Here is a 23,479-nt window from a genome sequence, read left to right as displayed (position 1 = left end):
TCCACGGGCGGACGGCGGCGGGGGCGCTGTGCCGGAGCGCAGGGCCGGCTCCCGGGAGGCAGCGGCTTTTGCTCGATTAGGTATTATTTTCATGACAGGAATCCAGAATGAAGGCTGTATAGTGGAGTGGACTTGGGGGAAGGAATTGTATAACAATGAAATAAATTTTCATTTACTTTTCAAAGAGAAGAGCAAACTGGGGCTGGGGGAGAAGTGGGCAGGGAGAAAAGTGCAACAGTGAATGAGTGGAAATCCAAAGTCTCTGTAAACATTCATGAAAATTAATAACAATAATAATAAAAAAAAGAAAACACGAACTCACAAACCCAACCCCAGAGTATATTCTGTCTATCTGCCTTCCTTCCTTGGCATCACATTTTGAGGACTACATCTTTGTTTTTACAGATACATACATAATTTATGCTTTCCATGGCTGAGTAGAACTCCATTGTACAAAAGTACAATTTGCATTTGTGCTGTATCTTGAAGTTATTACAAATAACTTACTATTAACTTGTATACAAGCCTTTGTGTGGAAGAAGCCTTTGCTTTTGTTTCTTTGCCTTTAGAGTAAGTATTACAGTGTTTGTTCCAACTCCCTGATAGGTTTACTGTGAAGAACAAGTGCATATTTATTAATTTTCCCAACAAACATTTATCGTTGTGCAACAACCATCATTTAGTAAAGTTATTGAAAGGGATGGTGAATGAATTATTTATTGTATCTAAAAATATTTTCCCCTTAACACTGGAAGTGTATACTTGTGTGAACTGAAACACTGGTTGAACATATTCAAGTTGGGAGTTCTTTACCCTTGAGTTCTAAATAAAAACAATAGGCTGGTAACTAGATGAGTTTGCTAACTGAGCACAGATTTTCTGAGAACCTCTGGTTCAGCCCCAGACATTGACACTAACTGTTTATAGAAAGCCACGGTCAGAATACAAGACTCCAGAGGGCAATGTGGAATGGGACAGCCCGTCCACACATACTCCAACTCAGAACCTCTGGCTGAAAAATGACAATGTTATTGTTTCTTCCTCTCCAGGGAGTCATTCGGATATTTATGGGGATTGTTGCTCTCACTATGAAGGCATCTGTTATTGAAATGTTCCTTGGTAAGTACTTTTATATGTGTATCTGGATACTTCCCTCCCCTTTTCTTCTGGATATTCTTTTAACATTTTCCTAAGGTCTAAAGAAACATGCTGAAAAAAATTATAAAGCAAGACAGATTACGTAAATAGTACTTTGTATCTTTTTACTGTCAACATGATGTGAAAAAATTTAAATGAGAATGTGGTATATAAATAAAATTAAAGTTTTATGTATGTGTACATATATTTACTAGAAAACAAATATAAATAGCATATATGTAGGTATCTATTACATATTAGGGAGTTCTGGTGGTCTAATGGATAAGGAGTTGTTCTGCCAACCCAAAGCCACTCAGTTCAAATCTGCAAGCTACTCCCTAGGAGAAAGATGAGTAATCTTTTCCCATGCAATTTATAGTTTCTGAAAACCCACTGGAAGATCAGCTATGAATTGCTTCCAACTTGAAAACTATGAATTATTGATTTTTTTCAAATTCCAAGTTTAGAACCCTTTTGGTCTCTAATTTTGTTTAAAAAATTTATAGCATCACTAATATGAATATCATCGCTATCGTCAGATGGATCCTGGCTGAAAAGTAGAGAATAACAGAAAAAATGTCTAGTTGTGTTTTATTGACTATGCAAAGGTAATTGACTGTGTGGATTATAACAAATTATGACTAAGATTGAGAAGATTGGGCATATCAGAAGAGTTAATTGTGCTCATGTGAAAACTATACCTAGACGAGGAGACTAGTATGTCAACTGAGCAAAAGAACACTGTCGAATTGGAACCAGCTCTTAGCTGACTCCACAGCGTGTTTTCAGAGCCATTAGATAGGAGAATGACTACCTTTCTCTCACAGACAGTGCACGTTCGGAATTGCAGAGCAACTTTTTACCATGAGGGCACCAGAACTCCCACTACATGGTTTAAAATCAAGAAAAGTGTGCATCAGGGTTGAATGTTCTCTCCATACTTATTCAATATCTATACTGCACTAAGTATCTAAGAAGATGGATTCTATGAAGAAAAATGTCTGAAGAAGACTAGAGAAAAATCAATAACCTGAGTTATGCAGGTGACACAATCCTGCTTGCTCAAAATGAGGAGGACTTGAAGAGCTTGCTGCAGAAGATCAAGGACTACAGCCTTTAATATGGATTATGTTTCAACATCAAGAAAACAAAAATTCTCACTACTGAACTGGTAGGCAACATCATAAATATTAAGAAGGATTGAAATTGTCAATGACTTTATCTTCCTAGGCTCCACAATCAGCACCCTGGGTACCAGCAGCCAAGAAATCAAAAGATGTATTGCACTGGGAAAGTCTGGACATCTTCAAATGACTGAGGAGCAATGACATACATTTGAAGTCAAACGTGCACCTGATTCAAGTTTTGGTCTTTTCAATCACTTGCTGTGCATCTGTGAGATCGACAATGAAAAGGAATGACTGAAGAAGAATTGATGCCTTTGAGCTGTGATGTTGGAGAAGAGTAGTGACTATTCTGTGGACTGTCAAAAGAACAAACATATAAGTCTTGGAAAAAGTGAAGCCAGATTGCTCCTTGGAGGCAAGGGTGGCAAAGCTTCATCTCTATATTCTGGCTTGTTACAAGAAGAGGATATTCCCTAGAGAAGGACATCATGCTTGGAACGGTGGAAGGTTGGTGAAAGGGAGGAAGGTCCTCAACCAGATGGATTGGCATAACAACTGCTACAATGTATGTCAGAAAAAATGAGGACGGCACAGGATAGGACAAGGCTCACACCTATTGCTCATCGGGTCACTCTGAGTCATTCTTGACTCTATGACATCTAACAACAGCAACAACATGGCCTTACTTGTGCCACTGGTAGCTGACATTTGTATAGATGAAACACTTTTATTCATTATTTACAACGGAGAACACAGTTTTGGGCAGCCTTAGAGTGACAGCAGATTGATCAGAAGAGTGAGAAATGCTAATGGTTGGTCATTGAATCAAGGGTAATCTGTTGATCCTGGCCACACAGTTTCAAAGCCTTTGTCAGGTAGGGTGAACCTGAAGATCACTATAAAACGGTTCTGAGAGGAGGATGCAAAGGCTCTTGAGATAGTTAGAATATCGAATGTGTACGCAGAGGGAATATGGAGTCTAACAGAAGACTGGGGTCCAGGAGCAGCAGCAGTGACACAGCCGAGAAGGCAAGGAAGGCTCTGGAATGGTGGAAGGAGCAATGGACGGATTCTAGTCCCAACTTCTCCATCAGTTTTTTAATTCTGTCAAGTCTCCTTACCTTGCAAAGCCTCCATTTCCTCTCTTGTGAACTCGTGTAGTTGAGCACTGTAAACTACTTAGCCCTAGAAACTAATTTGTCAAATGCATAAAGCAGTTCTAGTCAACCTGCCTGGCTCTCATGAATCACCCTTTCCAGAAGCCAAAGATAAATTAATTGCCATCCAGTCAACTTCAACTCACAGCAACTTCACATATTATAAAAATAGGGCTGCATTCTACTATGTAGGGCTTGACCATTTTCAGTGGTCAAAGTTTGTGAAATAGCTCATCAAGCCTTTCTTCTCAGGTGTCTCTGAGAAGACAGGGAATTCCAACCTTTCTGTTAGCTGCCCAGTTCAATCCTGCACCCAGCTGTAGTTGTTATTTTTAGGCAATGCCATCAAACTTCTTCCAACTCATAGTAACTCTGAATAAGAGACTGAGGCCCAGTCCCTATCCTTTACCATCTTCACAGTCTCCATCACGCTCAAGCCCATTGCTCTAGTCAGTGTGCATTGTCATTCCATCTCATTAAAGATGCTCCTCTCCTTTACTGATCCTCCACATTTTCAAATATGGTATCTTTTTCCAAGGACTAGTGCCTTCTAGCTGAACAATTACTAAAGATGACAGAAGAAGAACTGATGCCTTTGAGTTGTGTTGCTGAAGAAGAGTAATGAACACACCTTGAACTGCTAAAAGAACAAACAGGTCTGTTCAGGAGAGAGAGAAACCAAGTTTTTCCTTAGAGGCTAGGATTTTGAAGCTCTGTCTCACATGCTTTGGGCATGTGGCCAGGAGGGACCAGTCCTCGGAAAGGACATCATAATAGGAAGGGTGGAGGTTCAGCACAGGAGAGCATAACCCTGGAAGAGGTGAATTGACACAGTAAATGGGGTAATGTGATTAGGTGTGTCAGAAACAGAGAGTAGCTCAGGATAGGCCAGGGTTCAGAGCTATTGTTCCCATGGTTGTTATGAGTCACAGGTGACTCGACAGCACATAACAACATTAAACTCTAGACATGTACCTTGCCATGGTGCTAAGACATGACTCTTAGCTACTTGGAGAAAGAAATGTTCACACAAACTTGGGTAGAAATAGAATCACCATCCAGATGATGAAGTTAGGGAGGAAAGATCATTTTCTTCCCAGGTGCCCTAGAAGCCCCCTGCTCAGGAACTGTGACAGCCTTCTTGCCCCGTGTCTTTACCCCTGAGCTCATTGTCACGACACCAATGAATCTTCTCACATACCACAACATACATCCCACTCTCTTGACTTAAGTTCTTTGTATTTTACACTTGTCTTTAGGATGAATCTCAAGTTTCTTAAAATGTCTTGCTTGGGAGGGCTCAAACACAGCCCTCAACTTTATCTTGAAAGTCTCATTTCCCAGAATGCTGTGTCATTTCTCATTTCCAGGTCTTTGAGCATATTGTTCTTCCTCCTGGAATCTTCTCCCATGCCCCACAGGCAACACTCCCTGACCTAGGAAATCCTACTTGTTCTCCAGGAAGCTGTATTCCCTCCCATTATATACTGTTGTCTTCCTATGTAGTTCCTTGGCATACTGCATTCTCCTTCTCACTGATCTGATTCCCCACAAGGACTGTAAGCTCCTTGAGGGCAGGAAAGCTGTGCAGCTTGAGGGTGTACAGTATATCCTGTAAGTAACCAATAAATATTAATACTTTGTTTGCAAGACATAATAAAAGACCTGAATAAATGAAAAAATGTTCCCTGTTCATGGATAAGAAGACTCAGTGTAGTGAAAATTACTGTCCTACCAAAAGCTACATGTTCAATGCAATCCCTATACAGATAGCAAATTCATTTTTTAAAGAGACTGAAAGGGAAATTGTCATGTTTATTTGGAGAGGAAAGAGACCCTAAATAAGCAACACAATTCTGAAAAAACAAAATGAAGTAGGAGGCATAGTACTCCCTGATCTCAAAAGCTACTACACAGTGGTAGTAAGCAAAACAGCATGGTACTGGTACAACGACAGGCACATAGATGAGTGGAACAGAATTGAGGACCTCAAAATGGACCTAGCTATCTATGGTCAATTGATATTCAACAAGGAATTAAAACCTATCAAGTGTAGACAACTTCTTCAACAAGTGTTGCTGGCAAAAAAGGACGCTGCAGAACGCTGAAACAGGATCCACATCTCACAAATACACAAAAAAATTCAATGCAAGGTGAATCAGAGACCTGCGAGTAAAGTCCAAAACCATAAAGTTCATCAGAGACAAACTGGGATCAAGCTTAGATGGCCTAGTCTATGGTATAAAGAGACTGCCAAATACAGCCAGAAATGTTCAGTCTGGAGAGGGTAAACTTGATGAAACCTTCTAAAGATTAAATCTCTGTGTGCATTGAAAACTTTTTCCAACAAAGTGAAAAGAAAATCTACTGACTTGGAAAAAACATTTGGCAATATCATTTCAGACAAGGAACTCATACAAAAAGTTTACAGAATCTTATAAGGGGCTCCACAAAAAAAGGACTAATTTTTAAATGGATAAAACACATGGAAAAACTTTTCACAGAGGAAGAGATTCGGATGGTCAACAGACACATAAAGAAATGCTCAAAATCACGGGCAATGAATGAGATGTGAATCAAAACCACAATGAGATACAATCTAAACCCAGTAGCAGTGGCAAAGTTTAATAGGATAGCAAGTAATAAATGTTGGAGAAGATGTGGAGAGATAAAAACCTCTCATACACTGTTGGGGGGGATTGTAAAATGGTACAACCACTCTGGAAGGCAGTTTGGTGTTTCCTCAAAAAGCTGAACATACAAATTCCATATGACCCAGCTATTCCACTGCTTGGAATATCCCCCAAGGAAATTAGAACTAAGAAGACACAAATGAAGATTTGTACACCAATGTTTGCTGTTGTTAGGTGCCATTGAGTCGGTTGTGACCCATAGCGATCCTATGTATAGCAGCTCTAAACCCTGCCCTGTCTTGAGCCAGTCTTACTAATTCTGACACCCTGCCCCCCGCCCCCCCCATGGCTCCAGTTACGATATCAGTCCATCTCATTGGGGATCTTCCTCTCCCGAGTTGTCCCTCCACCCTTCCAAGCATGATGTCTTTCTCTAAAAACCAGTTCTTTTTGGCCATGTGCCCAAATTATGTGAAAAGGAGCTTCAAAATCCTACCCTCAAAGAAGAAACTTGTTTTCACCTTTTCCAAGACAGACTTATTTGTTTTCTTGGTGGTCCATGGTATGTTCAATACTCTTCTCCAGCACCACGACTCAGAGGCATTGATTCTTCTTCTGTGATCCTTAGTCATTTTCCAGCTCTCTAATGCATAGTAAGTAATAGCAATACTGTATTAGGCACATCTTAGTCTCTAGACTAATGTTGCTTTTCAGTATTCTGGAGAGGTCCTTAACAGCAGATTTTCCCAGTGCAATTTGTCTTTTGATTTTCTGACTGCTGGTGCCAAAAGTGTTGATTATGCAGCTGAGCAAGCTGTAATTGCTGACAACCTCAATCTCTTCTCCATCCATCATGGTGCTACCAGTTGGCCCAGTGGTGAGAATCTTTGTCTTGTTGTCCTGTTGAGCTTCCATCCATACTGAAGACTACAGTCCTTGGCCTTCTGTATCAAGAGCTTCAGGACCTTCTCAGTTTCAGCAAGCAAATTTGTGTCATTTGCAGAACATAGGTTGTTGATGAATCTTACCCAATTCTGATACCACATTCCTTCTCATAAAGTCCAGCCTCCCGAATGATCTGTTCTGCATGTAGATTGAAGAGGCATGAAGACAGGATGTATCCCTGATGCACTTCTTTCCTGATTTTGAACCATGCAGTGTTTTCTTGCTCTGTTCTGAGGATTGCTTCCTGGTCCAAGTATAGGTTTCAACATAAGCACAATCAAGTGTTCTGGGATTCCTATTTTCCTCAAAGTTAGCAACAATTTGTTTATGGCAGCATTATTCACCATTGCAAGAACATGGAAACAGCCCCAATGTTCAACCACAATAGAATGGATTGAGAAATTATGGAATGTTCACAGGATGGAATGCTACACATCATGCAGGAACAATGATTTTGAAAATTACCACTTAACTTGCGAAGGACTGGAGAGCATTATGCTAAGTGAAATAACTCAGTCCCATAAGGACAAATACTGTATAAGACCATTATATTGTAGAAACAGAAAGATAACTAATGAAATGTGTACGAGGCTGCAAGGGGGAGGAGGAGAGGAGCCGAGGGGTGAATATGGGCAGGGGGTAGTCATAGGGTCTCATAATTTGATGGGTAGAGGGAGGGAATAGTAAAGGAAATGGAAAAGATGCAGTGTGAAAAACAATGAATATGGACTTTGTAAGTAAGCTAGTATAAATTAAAAATTTTATTTAAAATAAAATTATTCTTTGTAAGGCCAAAATGTATTTTTAAAGTGTCCAGACTTCCAAATGATTCCCAAGAGCCTTTCAGTTAAAATCAATTAAATATCTTATAAACATATATTATAATCAGAATATTAGCTTTCAGTATGTTTGTTGAAATTTGTGCTACAGCATGGTTTTAATTCCACCAGTGTATATAAGAGTACACATGCACAGTGAACCCAGGCACTTTGGGAAGTTGGTGGCATAAAGAGACATAGATTATAGTCAGTCAGCAAACCTGGATTCCAATTCAAACTTCTGCCCCACGTTAACGGCATAGCTTTAACGAAAGCATTAACCTTGACTTTGTTCATCTTTCTTTAATGCCCACCCAAACTTCTCTCAACTTTAATATGCTATGATCTGAAGTATAATTTTATGTTTTATGTGATTGAAGAAAATAAGTTGTCAAATCATTTGTATGTTGGCTTGAATACATTATCTCAAATTGAAGCACTGGGAAGCATGAATTCCTGTAGGATGATCTGCCCTACACAGTGGCTTTCTGGAAAGCAGGTGGACATCACTTGTGTTAGCATGCTGGAGTTAGAAAGATTTTAAAAGAAGGTTATGGGCTAGAAAAAGGCATTTCTAGAAGAGCTCTAGATACATGATAAGTATTCATTGAATGCTTGCTGGTTTAATCATTGACTAGATGCTGTGGTATGTCATGTCTTTCCTTGATCCTAATTATAAAATACTACTGGCAGTAAAAGCAGGAAATATGAACACAGATTAGCCAGGCCAATGCTTTTACAAAAGCACTTCTCTTTAGTATAAATCTGTTGGGATTTCAATATACACACTTTTTAAAAATTGTGTTAATTTTTAGATGCATCAAAGAAACATTATATATAACTCAAACTTACTGCCCTCAGGTCAGAACTGACTTATAGTTGACCCCTAGCTGGTTTCAGAGACTGTGAATTGCATGGGAGAAGACGGCTCATTTTTTTCAAGCAAAGGCACTGGTGGATTTAGGTTTGCGGTGCAATTCTCTACACCATCAGTGCTCCCACGTCAAATATAAAACAAAACATACAGAAACATATACATATATATATATATATATATCTTTGGTGGCCTGCTAGGTAAGGAGTTGTGCTGCCAACCCTAAAGTACTCAGTTCAAATCCACAAGAAGATATCTGGGAGAAGGATGAACAATATCTTCTCATTAGATTTGAAGCCTCTGAAAATCTACTGAAGGGTCAGCTTTGAGTTGATTCTGCCTCCATGATATATAACAATAACATATAAATCAAGATTAAATAGAGAAAATATAAAAATTGTAACTCCACCATTACTCAGATTTTTTTACATATTTGCTCATTCCTTTTCCCTGTACACACTAACGTCATCATGTCACTCTTTAAGTTGTAACTAAGCACCCCTCAGGTCATTTGATAAAACTCTGCTCACCATTTGTTACTATTGCTTAAGATTTTCCAATTGTTGGACATTTCCAGTACTTCATTATTGTTAAATTTCCATTAGAAAAAATGTTGTACTGAACAGCTTTGACTATATATCACTGTCTACTTGTCTAGTTACAAGCAGCACCACCATTCTTCCCCTCTCACCCCCAGAAAACCCCAAATCCATTTACCTTGAGTTGATCCTGACCCAAGGTAACCCCATGTGTGACCGAGGAGAGCTGCTCTGCTCAGTTGTGATCTCTCCTGAAGCAGATTTCCCAGGCTCTAATGATTATAACTTGACACATAAACCCAAAGTCAAACCTACTACAACACTGGCAATTCTCAGACGATAAATTCTAATGGGAGGAAACAGCCTCACATTTTGCTGGGAAGCAACTTGCTTGTGGGTTCAAACTATTGTCCTTTTAAAAAGTTAGTATTCCAACACCTAATTTACTACACCTAAGGATATATAATTTTCTACATCAAAAGATAGAAATAGTTTTGATGCTCTTGTAATATATATACATACTTTCCAGAATAGTCCTAAAGATTGTCTGGAGTGCCGAATCCCATATCCTTGCCAGAACTAAGGGCAGGCTTGTTTTCTACAGTTACTGGTACGATGCACTGCTATCCCAAAGGCATGTGGTTTGAACCCATCAGCTGTTTCGAGGGCAAGATGGGCAATATCCTCCCGTGTTATTAAACTGAAAACTTCCTGGGGGTTCAGCTGTGGGTCAGTTCTGACTCGATGGTACATAATAACGATAACGAGATTGAACAGGGTCTCAAGCTATTTGCATTTTCTTTATAAATTATTTGTTAGAAACTTTTTATTGGCATTAAAAAATAGTTATAACACAAGTACCTTAACTGTATTTATCAAAATCCTGAGAAAAGGAATAGAAAAAGAAGGGAGTAGTGGTGAGGTGTTTTTGTGAAAGCAATTGTGACATTTAATGTGTTTTTGAATGTCAGGCCCCAGGCCTATTAAAGAATGATGTGAATTTTTAATGTTAATCACCTGGAATATTGGACTCAAAAGAATTGAGGAACATTCCCACCCAATAAAAAAATCACAATTGCCTGTGAACTGTGGATTCTAAGACTCATTTCCTCAAGGCTTCTAGACACACGTAGCCTCAGTAACCAGGTGGCTGGCTAGTACTACAGAAGGGACAAACTCGTTTTCAGAGCTGGATACCCTTTGGACTTTCACGAGAGCCCCACCCAGTCTGACTGTGTGCTCTGCTACACCGCACCAAGTCCACTATGCCAACAAGTCAATCCTGACTCATGGTGACCCTGCATCCTGTTTCTAAGGCTGTACATCTGTACAGAAGGAGACTGTCCGTCTTCCCACCAGGAAGGAGTGATGGGTTTGAGCAGCTGACTTGCTCGTTAACAGCTCGGCATGTAATGCATTAAACCACTTTTTCAGAGCCAGCTGCTGAGTGGATTTCAGCTCATAGTAGGTCAGACTGCACCTCTGCTCCATGGCTGATTTCTCAGGAACAAATTCCCAGGACTTTCTTCTAAAGTACCTCAGGGGGCATGCCAGATTCCAATCTTTTGTTACCAGCAAGCACATTAAGTCTTGGCACTGCTGGGGAAGTCCACTGGGCTTCTGATGAAAAGGAAAATGAGGTAGGCAGGCCTTAGTGGTCAAGCTTCCTTGCAGCTGGGAGAGTGGTGGAGTGGTTAGCAAGTGTGTGAGCTGAGGCTTGGAGGTACTTCTGATAATCACACACACACACACACACACACACACACACACACACACACACAATCTTCTACAGTGGTTGTTTGGAAGTTCACTAGAACAGTCAAATGGGCATATGAAAGGCCTAGGTATTCCCCTACCTCTATCACTTACTCCTGGAGCCTGAAAATTTGCAGACTTCTCCAAGTCTATGTCCCTTCGTTTGGAAAATAGTATCTGTAGAGCTGCTACATTAAAATTTTAAACAACAGAGTAAAGGTGTCCAAGAAATTCTGGAGGATATCTAAGGTATCATCCAGGAAAAGTGCTAACAGTCATTACAAAGACAGAGGAAGAAGAAAAGACCGAAATGGATGGCAGAAGGAAGAACTCAACATTCTAAAGAGCTGAACAGAAGATTCCAAAAGGCAGCACGGGATGACAAAGTAAAATATTACAATGAAATGTGCAAGGAGCTGAAGTCGTAAAATCATAAGGGCCAAACTCGCTCAGCATTTTTTAAGCTCAAGAAATTGAAGAAAAAATTCAAACCTCGAGTTGCTATAATCAAGGCTGCTTTAGGCAGAATATTAAATGATTCAGGAAGTATTAAAAGAAGATGGAAAGAATATACTGAGTCACAGTACTGAAAGTAATTGGCAGACACAGGAGAATTTAATGAAATAACATATGAGCAAGAGCCTATGGTGATGAAAGAAGAAGTTCAGGCTGCTTTGAAGAAAATAGCAAAAAATAACCCCCAGGAATAGAGGATATACCAACTGACGTATTTCAACTAACAGATGCTGCCTGCCCTGGATGTGCTCACCAAGTTGCGCCAGGAAATCTAGAGAACAACCAATTGGCCTACTGACTGGAAGAGATCTATATTTGTTCCCATCCCAAAGAAGGGTGACCCAACAGTGTGTGGAAACTATAGAACAATATCTTTGTTTTCACATGCAAGCAAGATTCTATTGAAGATTATCCAAAAACTACTGTAACAGCACATCAGCAGAGAACTGCCAGAAGTCCAGGGTGGGTTTAGAAGGGGTCATGGTTCTAGAGAATTTGTAGCTGATGTTAGATGGATCTTAGCTGAAAGCAGGGAATACCAGAGGAATGCATATCTGTGTTTCATTGATTATGCAAAGGCATTTGACTGTGTGGATCATAACAAACTGTGACTGACTCTGAGAAGAATGGGAATCCCAGAACACTTGATCATGCTAATGAGAAACCTATACTTGGATGAAGAAGCAGTCGTCAGAACAGAGCAAGGAAACACTGCATGGTTCAAAATTGGGAAGAGTATACGCCAGAACACAAAAGTGTATGCAGAAAAAATTATCCAGGAGGCTGGGCTCTATGAGGAGAATTGTGGCTTTAGGATTGGTCATCTACCTTATGCAGATGACACAACCCTGCTTGCTGAAACTGAGGAGGACCTGAAGTGCTTGCTGCAGAGGGTCAAGGCCTGCAGCCTTCAATATGAATTAAGGCTCAATATCAAGAAGACCAAGATTCTCACCACTGGGCCAGTTAGCAGCATCAGGATGGATGGTGAAGATAATGAGATTGTTCATAGCTTTCGTTTGCTTGGCTCCACAGTCAATACTTTTGACCCCAGCAGGCCAGAAATTAAAAGACATATTGTGATGGGAAAGCCTACTGTTAGGGGACTCTCCAAAGTACTGAAGAGCAATGGTGTCACTCTGGAGACTAAGGTGTGTCTGATACAGGCCATGGTCTTTGTAATCACTTACTATGCGTCAGAGAGTTGGACACTGAGAAGGGAGGATAGAAGGAGAATTGATGCCTTTGAACTGAGGTTCTAGAGAAGATAACTGAATATACCATGAACTGGTAAGGAAATGAACATGTTCATCCTGGAGAAGGTTAAACCAGGCTCCTTGGAGGCAAGGATTCTGAAGCTTTGTCTGACATACTTTCGACATGTTGCAAAGAGGGACAAGTCTTTGGAGGGGGGCATCATGCTTGGAAGGGTAGAGGGACAGCACAGGAGAGGAAGATCCTCTATGAGGTGGATTGATTCAATGACTGGGGTAATTGGGGAGAGTGTGTCGGAGATGGTGAGATTGGCACAGGACAGAGCAGCGTTTAGGGATGTTGTACATAACGTCGCTATGAGTTGCAAGTGACTCGATGGCACCTAACAACAATAACTGTCAATAGAGGCTAACTAGGGTATGCATTTAATAGCTCTTAATCCCTTTACCCCAAAATAAGGGAAAATTATTTCAATGAAAATGCTTCAATATGTAATTGAAGAAAATACACCAGTGTACAGAGAACAATACTCAGGTGAAATAATGGTGGTTATATTTTTAAATATTTGTTCATGTAGTTTTTCTAGAGACTGTAACACATTCAAGTAAAAAAATAACAAGATTAAAAGGCCAAAGGTCAGTGAGTAAAACTGAAATGCCTCACTAGCATAAAGCTGTGCTCACCTCACGGACTAAAATGACTGCTCCAGCTCCTTCCATTATGTCCATATCTCTTCATTCCAGGGATGGATGAAGAAGGTCACATACCCTTTCAAAAATGCCCTTCCCAACTTACAAAAGTTATAAATTCCATGTCTTCTAATAGCAAAAGGAACTACGAAGTATCTTGATTTCAAGCATTCATGTACTCTTTAAGAGTAAGAGGTCTTATTACAAACGAAGAAGGGGAGGCTAGATGTTGTGGGACATAGATGGACATTAACAGGGTAGAGATGTGCAACATCACATCGAATGCTGGAAACATCTTGGAATATCTGGATCCAAATTTATAGCTTGATAAATACTTGATATAAGGTGTATAAATAAAAAAAAGACTTTAGGTATCTATCAATAACCTGTGCTCTTCACAGTGGAAACTAAGAAGCATTACATTTAAGTGCCTTTAAATCAGCAACATGAGTAATTTGAAATAAATGAAAGATATTTATTTGAAACATCACCTTTTTAAAAATTTGTGTTTTTTAATGGTACATGTGGGATTTTTTGTAGGAATGAGACCAAAGGAGCAGTCATCCACAGTCTCCTTGCATGAAATACTGAAAGAAATCAGTTGTTTATTCCTCTCAGTGCCAAGAACTGAAAGGACTGGGCCAAGGGCAGATGTGTGTTCAAACAATGATTGGGTTAATGTGGAGACAAATGCAGACCAAGTATGAATTCCTCTGGGCTGTTTTCAGTCTCTTCATTAACTCATATACAAAAAGTCATGAAAGGTTGCATGATTACCATGACAACAGCTTTCAGTGACTATGAAGGCTGTGTTAAATGACCCCGGGGCAAACCTCTTTGTGGGATCTCAAATGGATTAAATTTCTGATATGCTAAATTCTAACCTTATTCTCGAAGTCTCCTGAGTGATGGATGCAGCACATTTGAATCAATAAACGCATAAAGTCTTTTCTCTAATTAGAAACTCTGGCACAGACATTAAATAAAGGGAAAAAAGATACCATGAAGAAATTGGATATTCCCAAAGCACAGTAATATCTGAGTATTTCAAGTAATATAAAGAGTATTTAAAATCATAGTCATATTTTGAGGCCAAAATAATTTTCCTTTTTTCCACTTAACATTGTCAGTAAGTTTCTGGGGGAGGTGACTGAGGGGGGGGAAGTCACCTCATTCATTCATTTGACAGTATTTGTTGGGTCCTGGCCACATATCAGACACTGTACTAAACATCAGAATATAAGAGTATCTAAAATTCAAAGCTGACCTAGAACGGTGGCCCCATTAAGTCAGTGCCAAGGGCCTTTACCTAGGCTTACTGATGGAATGATGGTCTGGGGATGGCATAATTAGTAGAACTGAAAAATTCCGTGCCACTGGCTCAGAGCTGTGAGGCAGGCACCATGGAGATGGACGGTCAGATCATTTTCAAGTATGCCTCAGAGTAAACTGACCTGTCTGAAGAATTATGTCCTGAATGTTTCTGACCTGAGTTGTAACGTGTTACTCCCCTCCTATTGTTGTTGTGTGCCGAGTCAGAAGCAACTCATAGCTAACCCTCCAGTGAGTGCACAGAGGTAGTAAATAGCATGGAGGCGATTGCCCATATTTCGTCCATTGAGTAGCTGGTGGATTTGAACAATGTGCATTGAAGTTGGAAGTGCAGTTTTTTGCCACTAGGCTACCAGAGTTATTCCCTTTAAAAAATCCCCTAATGTTGAGTTTTGTGTGTTATGTGTAGTAAATGGATTAACAAATCAAATAGTGCAGCTGCGAAGATACGTGAGGGACATTTGTTGTTAGAATTGGTAGAAGAAAGTGTGAGAACATAGGAGCATGTCTGTCCTAACAGGAATTGGTTTTGTGCTGTTTTGATGTTGTTTTTGGAAACTGCCTTTTTGTGGAGTTAGTGAAGATTAACCATTATTGACCCTATGCTGGTAACATGGTTTTTCAAAGTGACACAACTAAACTGGTATCTAAAGATCAAATAAGGATAGGCAAGTTACAGACAGGGGAAAAAGTGTTAAAAGTAAAGTGAGCAAAACATGTTTAAGATCTGAAGCTTAACAAGAGGTAAAAACTGTTCAATATGACTGAAATGGAGAGTAGGAGATGAACGTGTTAAGAATTACAAAAGTAGTGCAACAATGAACGAATGGAAATCCAAAATCTCTGTAAATGTTCATTAAAATTAATAAAATAAAATAAATCAAACTATAAAAAAAGAATTACAAAAAGTAAGCAGGTTTCAAATTATGAAAGGCTTTATTATTGGCTTTGGGAACCTCAACAATGTAAAATATATAAGGTAAAACAATAAGAGGCAATTTGATATTTTTGGTGAGTGAACAATTTACAGAGCCATAATATTAACAGTGAAAAAGTAGGGAGCTCTGGTGGCCTAATGGATAAAAAGAGTTGCACCGACACCCCAAAGGCATATGGTTCAAATCCACCAGCTGCTCTGCAGGAGAAAGATGGTCAGTTTCCTCCCACATGATTTACAACCTCTGAAAACCTGCTGGAGGTTCTATTATGAATTGGTTCCTATTGGAGGGCACAAAATAGCAACAAGAAGTATGAACAGTAAAAGCCCTGATAGCGTAGTATTTAATTAAGCATTCAGTCCAAGTTAGATCACTTGAACCCATTGTTGCTCCAAGGGAGAAAGATGGATGGTCTGCTTACATTAAAAAAAAATAATCTTAGCTTTGGGTGGGAACCAGGTTGCTACCTCACTGCATACCATGGAGGACATTAATAGACTTTGGGAAAGCTGAGAGGCCTACCGGGCTATGCAGGACCAGAAAGGTAGCCTAGAGACACTGTGAGTTGCCCTCCTATTCCCTGGAATGGGAGTGCCTCAGCCAGGAGAACCAAATCACTGCTCAATAATAGACGTTGAAAAAGGTGAGATTCCCCTAGGTCTGCAAGGGACCAGAAAGGTCACCTACAGATACCGGGGGTTGCCTTCACCTTTGGTAGAGAGGGAGTGCCTGAAGCAAGGGAACCTGGTCACCTGCAGCCATGCTGCAGACCACTAAGGACATTAATAAACTTTAGGAGAGTTGGGCCGCAGCCAGTCATGATTCCCATTCAATCCTGTAGAACCAGAAAGGGTGTGTTTGAGTACTAGAAGTTGACTTCTCCTTCCCTGGAGAAGTGCCTCAGCCAGGGGAACTTCCTTGCCAGCCATACTGCAGACTGGAGAAGACTTGAAGAATTTTAGAAAAGGAGACCTTTCTCACTGTACAGGACTAAGAAAGACTTCAGGAAGAGTGAGCTTCCATCTCCCATAAAGAGAATAAGTCTGTAACTTATCAATAGCATCATAAAGATAAAGAACTGTCAACAACCTACAGAGATACAATAGAAAAGGGCTAACATAGACCAAGAAGAACTTCACATAATGTCAATAAAGCAGCAGACAGCGTCAAACATTATGAAAAAACAAAACAATCAACACAACTATGAGATATCATCTCACCCCAGTCAGAATAGCAAAATTTAACAGAACAGCAAGCAACAAATGCTGGCAAGGTTGTGGAGAAACTGAAACCCTTATTCACTGTTGGTGGAAGTGTTAAATGGTGCAACCACTGTGGAAGGCTGTATGGTGCTTTCTCAAAAAGTTGCAAATAGAGATACCATTTGACCCAGCAATTCCACTACTGGGAATATACCCTAAAGAGACCATAAATGGCTTCCAAGTAGATATATGCACACCCATGTGTATTGTGGCTTTGTTCACAATAGCAAGGAGATGGAAACAACCTAAGTGCTCGTCAACGAAAGAATGGATAGAGCAGCTGTGGTATATTCACACAATGGAATAATACACTGCATTGAAAAACAAGGAACTCATGCAATATTACTCAAAATGGGTGATCCTGGAGGACATTATGCTCAGTGAAGTATCTCAGTCACAAAAGGACAAATACTGCATGGTGCCACTGTTGTAAAACAGGACTGACCTCGGGGTTGGGGAGAGACTGAGAAAGATGGGTTAAATAATGTACACTGCATTGAAACAGATGAGGGAGAAAACTGTTTAAAAGGGATATGTGATTAGGTATTTTTGTCATGATGGGAATCCAGAGTGAAGGCTGTATAGTGGAGTGGACCTGGGGGGAGGGATTGTAAAACAATGAAAGAATTTGTCTTTTACTTTTCCAAGTGGGGCGTGTACTGGGGGAGAGGGTTGGGAGGGGAGAAATGTGCAACAATGAACGAATGGAAATCCAAAGTCTCTGTAAATTTTCATTGAAATTAATAATAAAAAAATTATTTAAAAAACCATAACAAGTCTTCTCAAAAATACCCCAGAGATAAAAAGGTAGAAGAAATAGATCAATGTGGAGAAGAAATACGTCAATGTGGAGCTATATGAACAGCTATTGAAGAAGTTACAAATGATGGAAGAAAGAATTGAAGCCATAAATAAAGTGAATATCCCCAACACAGTGAGACAAAAGAAATATATGGACATGTAGTTACATGCACAACTACTGAAGACACTGCAAATGATGGAATAAAGAATTTAAATCATAATGAAAAGGTATAATAATTTTAACAAATCACCACAAAACAGAGATGGTACAATCAACACAGTATTGGAAAGAAGATAAATGCATGAAAATAGAATCTAGAATATCAAGATCAAAACAGCAAGGATAGAATATGAAAAGCAGCACAAGAAAAACAGAGTCACCTATAAAAGAGAACCAATGAGACCCAGTTATGATTTCTCAGCAGAAACCATGTGAGCAAGAAGAAAATGTCTGTGTGTTGTATATCATAGAGTCAGGACTGATCCATAGCTGACCCTTCGATGGGTTTTCAGAAGCAATTAATCTCATGGGAGGAGATTGTCCATCATTTTCCTGCAGAGAGGCGGCAGGGCTCAAACCGTGTGCCTTAGGGATTGAAGCGCAGCTTCTTGCCACTAGGTTAATGGGATGGCATATAAACAAGGCTGAAAAACCCCACAATCCAACAATTGCTGGCCAAGGATCCTACACCCAGAAAAGCTGTCAATCAAATATGAAAAAGACATTAGGTCATTTGCAGAAAAACAGTTCGTAGGAGCAATGATTTTAAAAATCATTACCTATCTTGGGAGGGGCTGGAGAACATTATACTAAGTGAACTAACTCAGTCCCATAAGGACAAATAGTGTATAAGACCATTATTGTAGAAATAGATAACTAGTAAAATGTGTGTGAGGATCCAAGGGGAGGGCGGGAGGAGCAGAGGGGTGAGGATGGGCAAGGAGGTAATAATAGGGTCTCACAATTAGAAGGTTAGAGGGAGGGGTGGATAAAGGAAATGGAAAAGAGCCAGTTTGAAAAATAATGTATATGAATTTTGTAAATAAACTAGTACAAAATAAAAATTATATTTAAAAAAAGTCAATGATAATTTAGTAAAGAGGCAGGATGTAAAATCAATATAAAAAAATTGACAATCCTCTCAAAAGCAATCTACATATGTAACACAATCCCAATACATATCCCAAACTCATTTTTCAAAGAGATAGAAAAGGCAATTGGTAAGTTTATCTGGAAAGGCAAGAGACATCAAATAAGCAAAGTTCTTCTGAAAAATAAAAATGAAGTGAAGTAGGCTCTGATCTTAAAACCTACTACACAGTTATAGTAATAAAACCAACTTGGTACTGGTACAATGACAAACACATAGACTAATGCAATAAAATAAAACCTGAGAAATTAACCCATTTACTTATGGTCAACTGGTATTCAACAAGGGAATAAAACATATCAAATGGGGAAAAAATAACCTCTTCAACAAATGGTTCTGGAAGAATTAGACTGCTCCCTGCAGAAAGCTAAATTAGAGTCTACATCTCACATAATGCAAAAAAAAAAAATCAACTCAAGGTTGATCAGAGACGTAAGGGTAAAGCCCCAAACCAGAAAGACCATAAGGGACAAAATGGTATCAGACTTAGAAGCCCTAGCCTATGTCTGGTATAAATAGGCTTTCTAATATATGAGAAGGAATGTGACATCAGGATTGGAGGAAGACTCATCAACAACCTGTACTACACAGATGACATAACCTTGCTTACTAAAACTGGCGAGGACCTGACATGCTTGTTGCAGAAGGTCAAGGACTACAGTTTCAAATATGGATTGAAGCTAAATATCAAGAAAACAAAGATTCTCACCACTGAGCCAATTAACAGCATCATGATAGATGGAGAAGAACTGAGATTGCCAACAATTTCAGCTTGCTTTGTTCCACAATCAACACTCTTGGACCAGAAGTCAGGAAATCAAAAGACTAATTGTATTAGATAAATCTGTTGTCAAGAAACTTTGCAGAGTGTTGAAGAGCAACAATAGCAGTCTAGAGGCTAAGGGGTCCCTGATACAGGCCATGGTCTTTGCAATTACTTGCTGTGCATTGGAGAGCTGGATAATGATTCTTGATGACAGGAGAATAATCAATACCTTTGAGTTGTGGTGCTCAAGGAGAGTATTGGACATACCATGGACTGCTAAGAGAACAAACAGGTCTATCCAGGATAAGGTGAAACCAAGTTGCTCATTGGAATAAAAGATTTTGAAGCTCTGTCTCTCATACTTGGGGTATGTTGCCAAAAGGGACCAATCCTAGGGGACAGCATAGGTGAGAAAGACCCCAGATGCAGTGGATTGACACAATAACTGGGGTTATGAGGGCAGGTGTCAGAGACAGTGAGATTGACTTAAGATAGGACAAGATTCAGAAGTATTGAGCTTAGGGTTGCTGTGAGTTGCCAGTGACTTAACAGCACAAAACAACAACCCAACCACAGTATACCCAGAAATGCACAACCAGGAGAGGATAAAATGAACAAATGGGACCTTCTAAAGATTAAATCCTCGTGTGCATATAAAACTTTTCCCAATGGGGTGAACATAATACCTGAAGACTAGGGAAAACCTTTGGCAATGACATCTCAGACAAAAGTCTCATAATAAAAATTTATACAACACTGTAAATACAGAGCTTCCACAAGAAAATACTGATAACCCAATCAAAAAATGGATAAAAAACATGGAAAGACTTTTCACAAAGGAAGACATTTGGATGGCCAACAGATACACGAAGATATGCTCAAAAATCACTGACAATCAGAGATGCAAATCAAAACAATGAGATACTATCTCACACTAGTAGATGAAGCAAAGTTTAGCAGGAGAATAATCAATAAATGTTGGAGAGGATGTGAAGTGATAAGAACTCTTATGCATTCCTGGTGGGATTATGATGTGGTACAATCACACTGGAAGGTAGTTTGGCATTTCCTAAAAAAGCTGAACAGAGACATTCCATATGATCCAGCTATTCCATTGCTAGGAATATAACCAAGGAAAATATAACTGAAACACAAATGGAGATTTGTACACTGATGTTCATAGAACATTATTCACAAATGCAAGAACATGAGAACAGCCCAAATATCAACCAACAAAGGAAAAACTTCCTAAATTGGGATACATTTACACAATGGAATACTATACAACCCTAAGGAGCAACAATTTCATAAAATACTGTAAAGCATTGGAGGTTACAGAGACTACTATGCTTAGTGAACTAACTCAGTCTAATAAGGACAAATACTGCATAAGACCATTATTGTAAAAACAGAAGGATAACTACAAAGATGTGTGTAAAAGTTAAAAAAAAAAGGAACGGGAAGTGGCAAGGGGACAGAAAATGAAGAGGTAGGGAATCACTAGGATAACATATTTTGATTGGTAGATGGGGATATGGTGAATCAATTAAGAAAGATCTAATGAGGGACCTGAGAAGAAGGGATAATAAGTAGTACGCATAGATTAATGATGATTAATTTTATAAAACACAATGTAGATGCATGATTGCATGAAGTACAATGTGAATGAAGGAATGTGTGCCCCACATTGTACATGAATGAAACACAATGTATATGAATTTGTATGTTCCCAAAGTAAAATAAAGTATATATATATGCAAAAAAAGTGGAAAAGAATTTAGCCTTGGAAGCCCTGTACTGAAATTCTACTTATCATGTAGGGTGTCCCTGAGTTGAAATCGACTTAGTAGTAACAGTTTGGTTTTGGTTAGTTTTCAATGTGGACTTTGGTGGTTTAAATTTCTTGCCTTTCAGGTGGGAGACTCATGTTAAAATGCACTTCATGTGTAGGAAGCTTTTATCATGCTATAAAATAAGGGTTGTAACAGGGTTTTCAAATTAAGACAAGTTTGGAGAAAAGCCTTGTGACCTACTTTCCAACATTAGCCAAAGAAACCATATGGGTCACAACAGTGTGATCCGCAACCTACCATGAGGGTACTGCAGGAGCATGCAGCATTTCATTCTCTCACAAGTTGGGAACAGACTCAACAACAGGTAACAATTATAACCATCACCCATCAGGCACTGTTCTTGACTCTGTTTGTAAAATTCAAGGCGCAGTGCTATTATTTAGCAGAGCCACAGACTTCTGTCTATTTTGTCTATTCATAGGATGTTTGAGGTAATTATCTCTTTAATCCCTTTACTAATATTGCCCAGCTCCGTGGAGACTCCAAAGATTATACAGTTCATCAGAGAAAAAGTAGGAAAAACTAATGAAGCCTAAACTACAGCATAAACAGACTTCCAAGTATAATGAAAATCCTGCAACTAGAAGGGCATAAAATATATGAATGAGACTTTTTTAAAAAGCAAACTCCTATTCCCAACAAAAAACTTCCCCAACAGGATGAAAAGGAAACTTACTGACCAGAAAAACGTATTTGGAAGTGACATATATTGTAAGGGACTCATATCTAAAATTTATAGTATACTCCAGCACCTCAATAAGAAAAATGCAAACAACTCAGTCACAAAATGGGCACAGGATATGAATAGCTACTTCACCAAACATGAAATGCAAATGCCAACAAACACTTGAAGAAACATTAAAAATCTCTAGCTATTAGAGAGATGTAAATCAAAACAACAATGAGATAACATGTCACCCTTGCAACAATAGCAAAATTCAACAGGGCAGTAACCAAAAATGTTGGTGAGAATGTGGAGAAATTGGCACTCTCATTCACTGCTAGTAGCAATGTAAAATGGTACTACCACTATGGAAGGTAGTCTGGCATTTTTTCAAAGTTGGAAATAGAAATACCATTAGATCCAGCTATCCCACCACAGGGAATATATTTTAAATAAACCAGAGTAGTGACACAAACAGATGTACACCCACTCATGATTATCGCAGCATTATTCACAATTGCAAAGAATTGGAAGCAGCCCAAGTTCCTGACAATAAATAAACAGACAGAAAAACTGTGCTTCAAGTGCCCATCAACAAAAGAATGGAGAAGCTGTGGTATATTCACACAATGGAATACTATGCTGCGTTGAAAAGCAAAGAGCTCATGAAATAGTATACAAAATGGATGACTCTGGAGGACATTATGCTGAGTGAAATATCTCAGTCACAAAAGGATAAATACAGCATAGTGCCATTGTTGTTAAATGGGAGTGACATCAGGGTTGAGGGAAACCTAAGAAAAAGGGATAAATAATGTATACAGCATTGAAAGAGACGAGGGAGAGAACTGTTTAAAAGGAATATGTTGTTGTTATTGTTATGTGCCGTCGAGTCATTTGCGACTCATACTGACCCTATGTACAACAGTCGTAAACCCTGCTCTATCCTGTGCCAATCGCACTGCCTCTGACACACCCATCCCGATTACCCCAGTCACTGAATCAAACCATATCATAGAGGGTTTTGCCCTCTTGTGCCATCCCTCCACCCTTCCAAGCATGATGACCTTCTCCGAGGACCTGCCCCTCCTTGCAACATGCCCAAAGAGTGTCAGATGAAGCCACAGAATCCTTGCCTCCATGGAGTTGCTTGGTTTAATCGTCTCCAGGATGAATCTGTTTGTTTTCTTGGCAGTCCATGGTACATTCAACACTCTTCTCCAGCACCATAGCTCAAAGGCATCAATTCTCCTTCTGTCCTCTCTAGTCATTGTCCAACTCTCTGATGCATAACAAGTGATTGCAAA

The 23,479-nt window shown here is 39.4% G+C and overlaps 1 protein-coding gene across 1 annotated transcript in view; it reads left to right on the top strand.

Annotated features, from left to right (window-relative positions):
• Positions 1 to 1,055: 1,055 nt before the first annotated feature.
• Positions 1,056 to 23,479, top strand: part of VIT (vitrin) — a 614,318-nt gene continuing 591,894 nt past the window's right edge. The window contains exon 1 of the mRNA XM_006882356.1: positions 1,056 to 1,119. Within this exon, the coding sequence (XP_006882418.1) occupies positions 1,068 to 1,119 (52 nt within the window). The 5' untranslated portion in view covers positions 1,056 to 1,067. The remainder of the gene's footprint in view (positions 1,120 to 23,479) is intronic.

The sequence above is a fragment of the Elephantulus edwardii genome, unplaced genomic scaffold, assembly GCF_000299155.1.
Source record: "Elephantulus edwardii isolate Elephantulus edwardi_28Jun2011 unplaced genomic scaffold, EleEdw1.0 scaffold00019, whole genome shotgun sequence".
In the NCBI taxonomy this organism is placed as follows: Eukaryota; Metazoa; Chordata; class Mammalia; order Macroscelidea; family Macroscelididae; genus Elephantulus; species Elephantulus edwardii.
The sequence above is the reverse complement of the archived record's forward strand: the minus strand, read 5'-3'. Positions and strand labels throughout refer to the sequence as shown.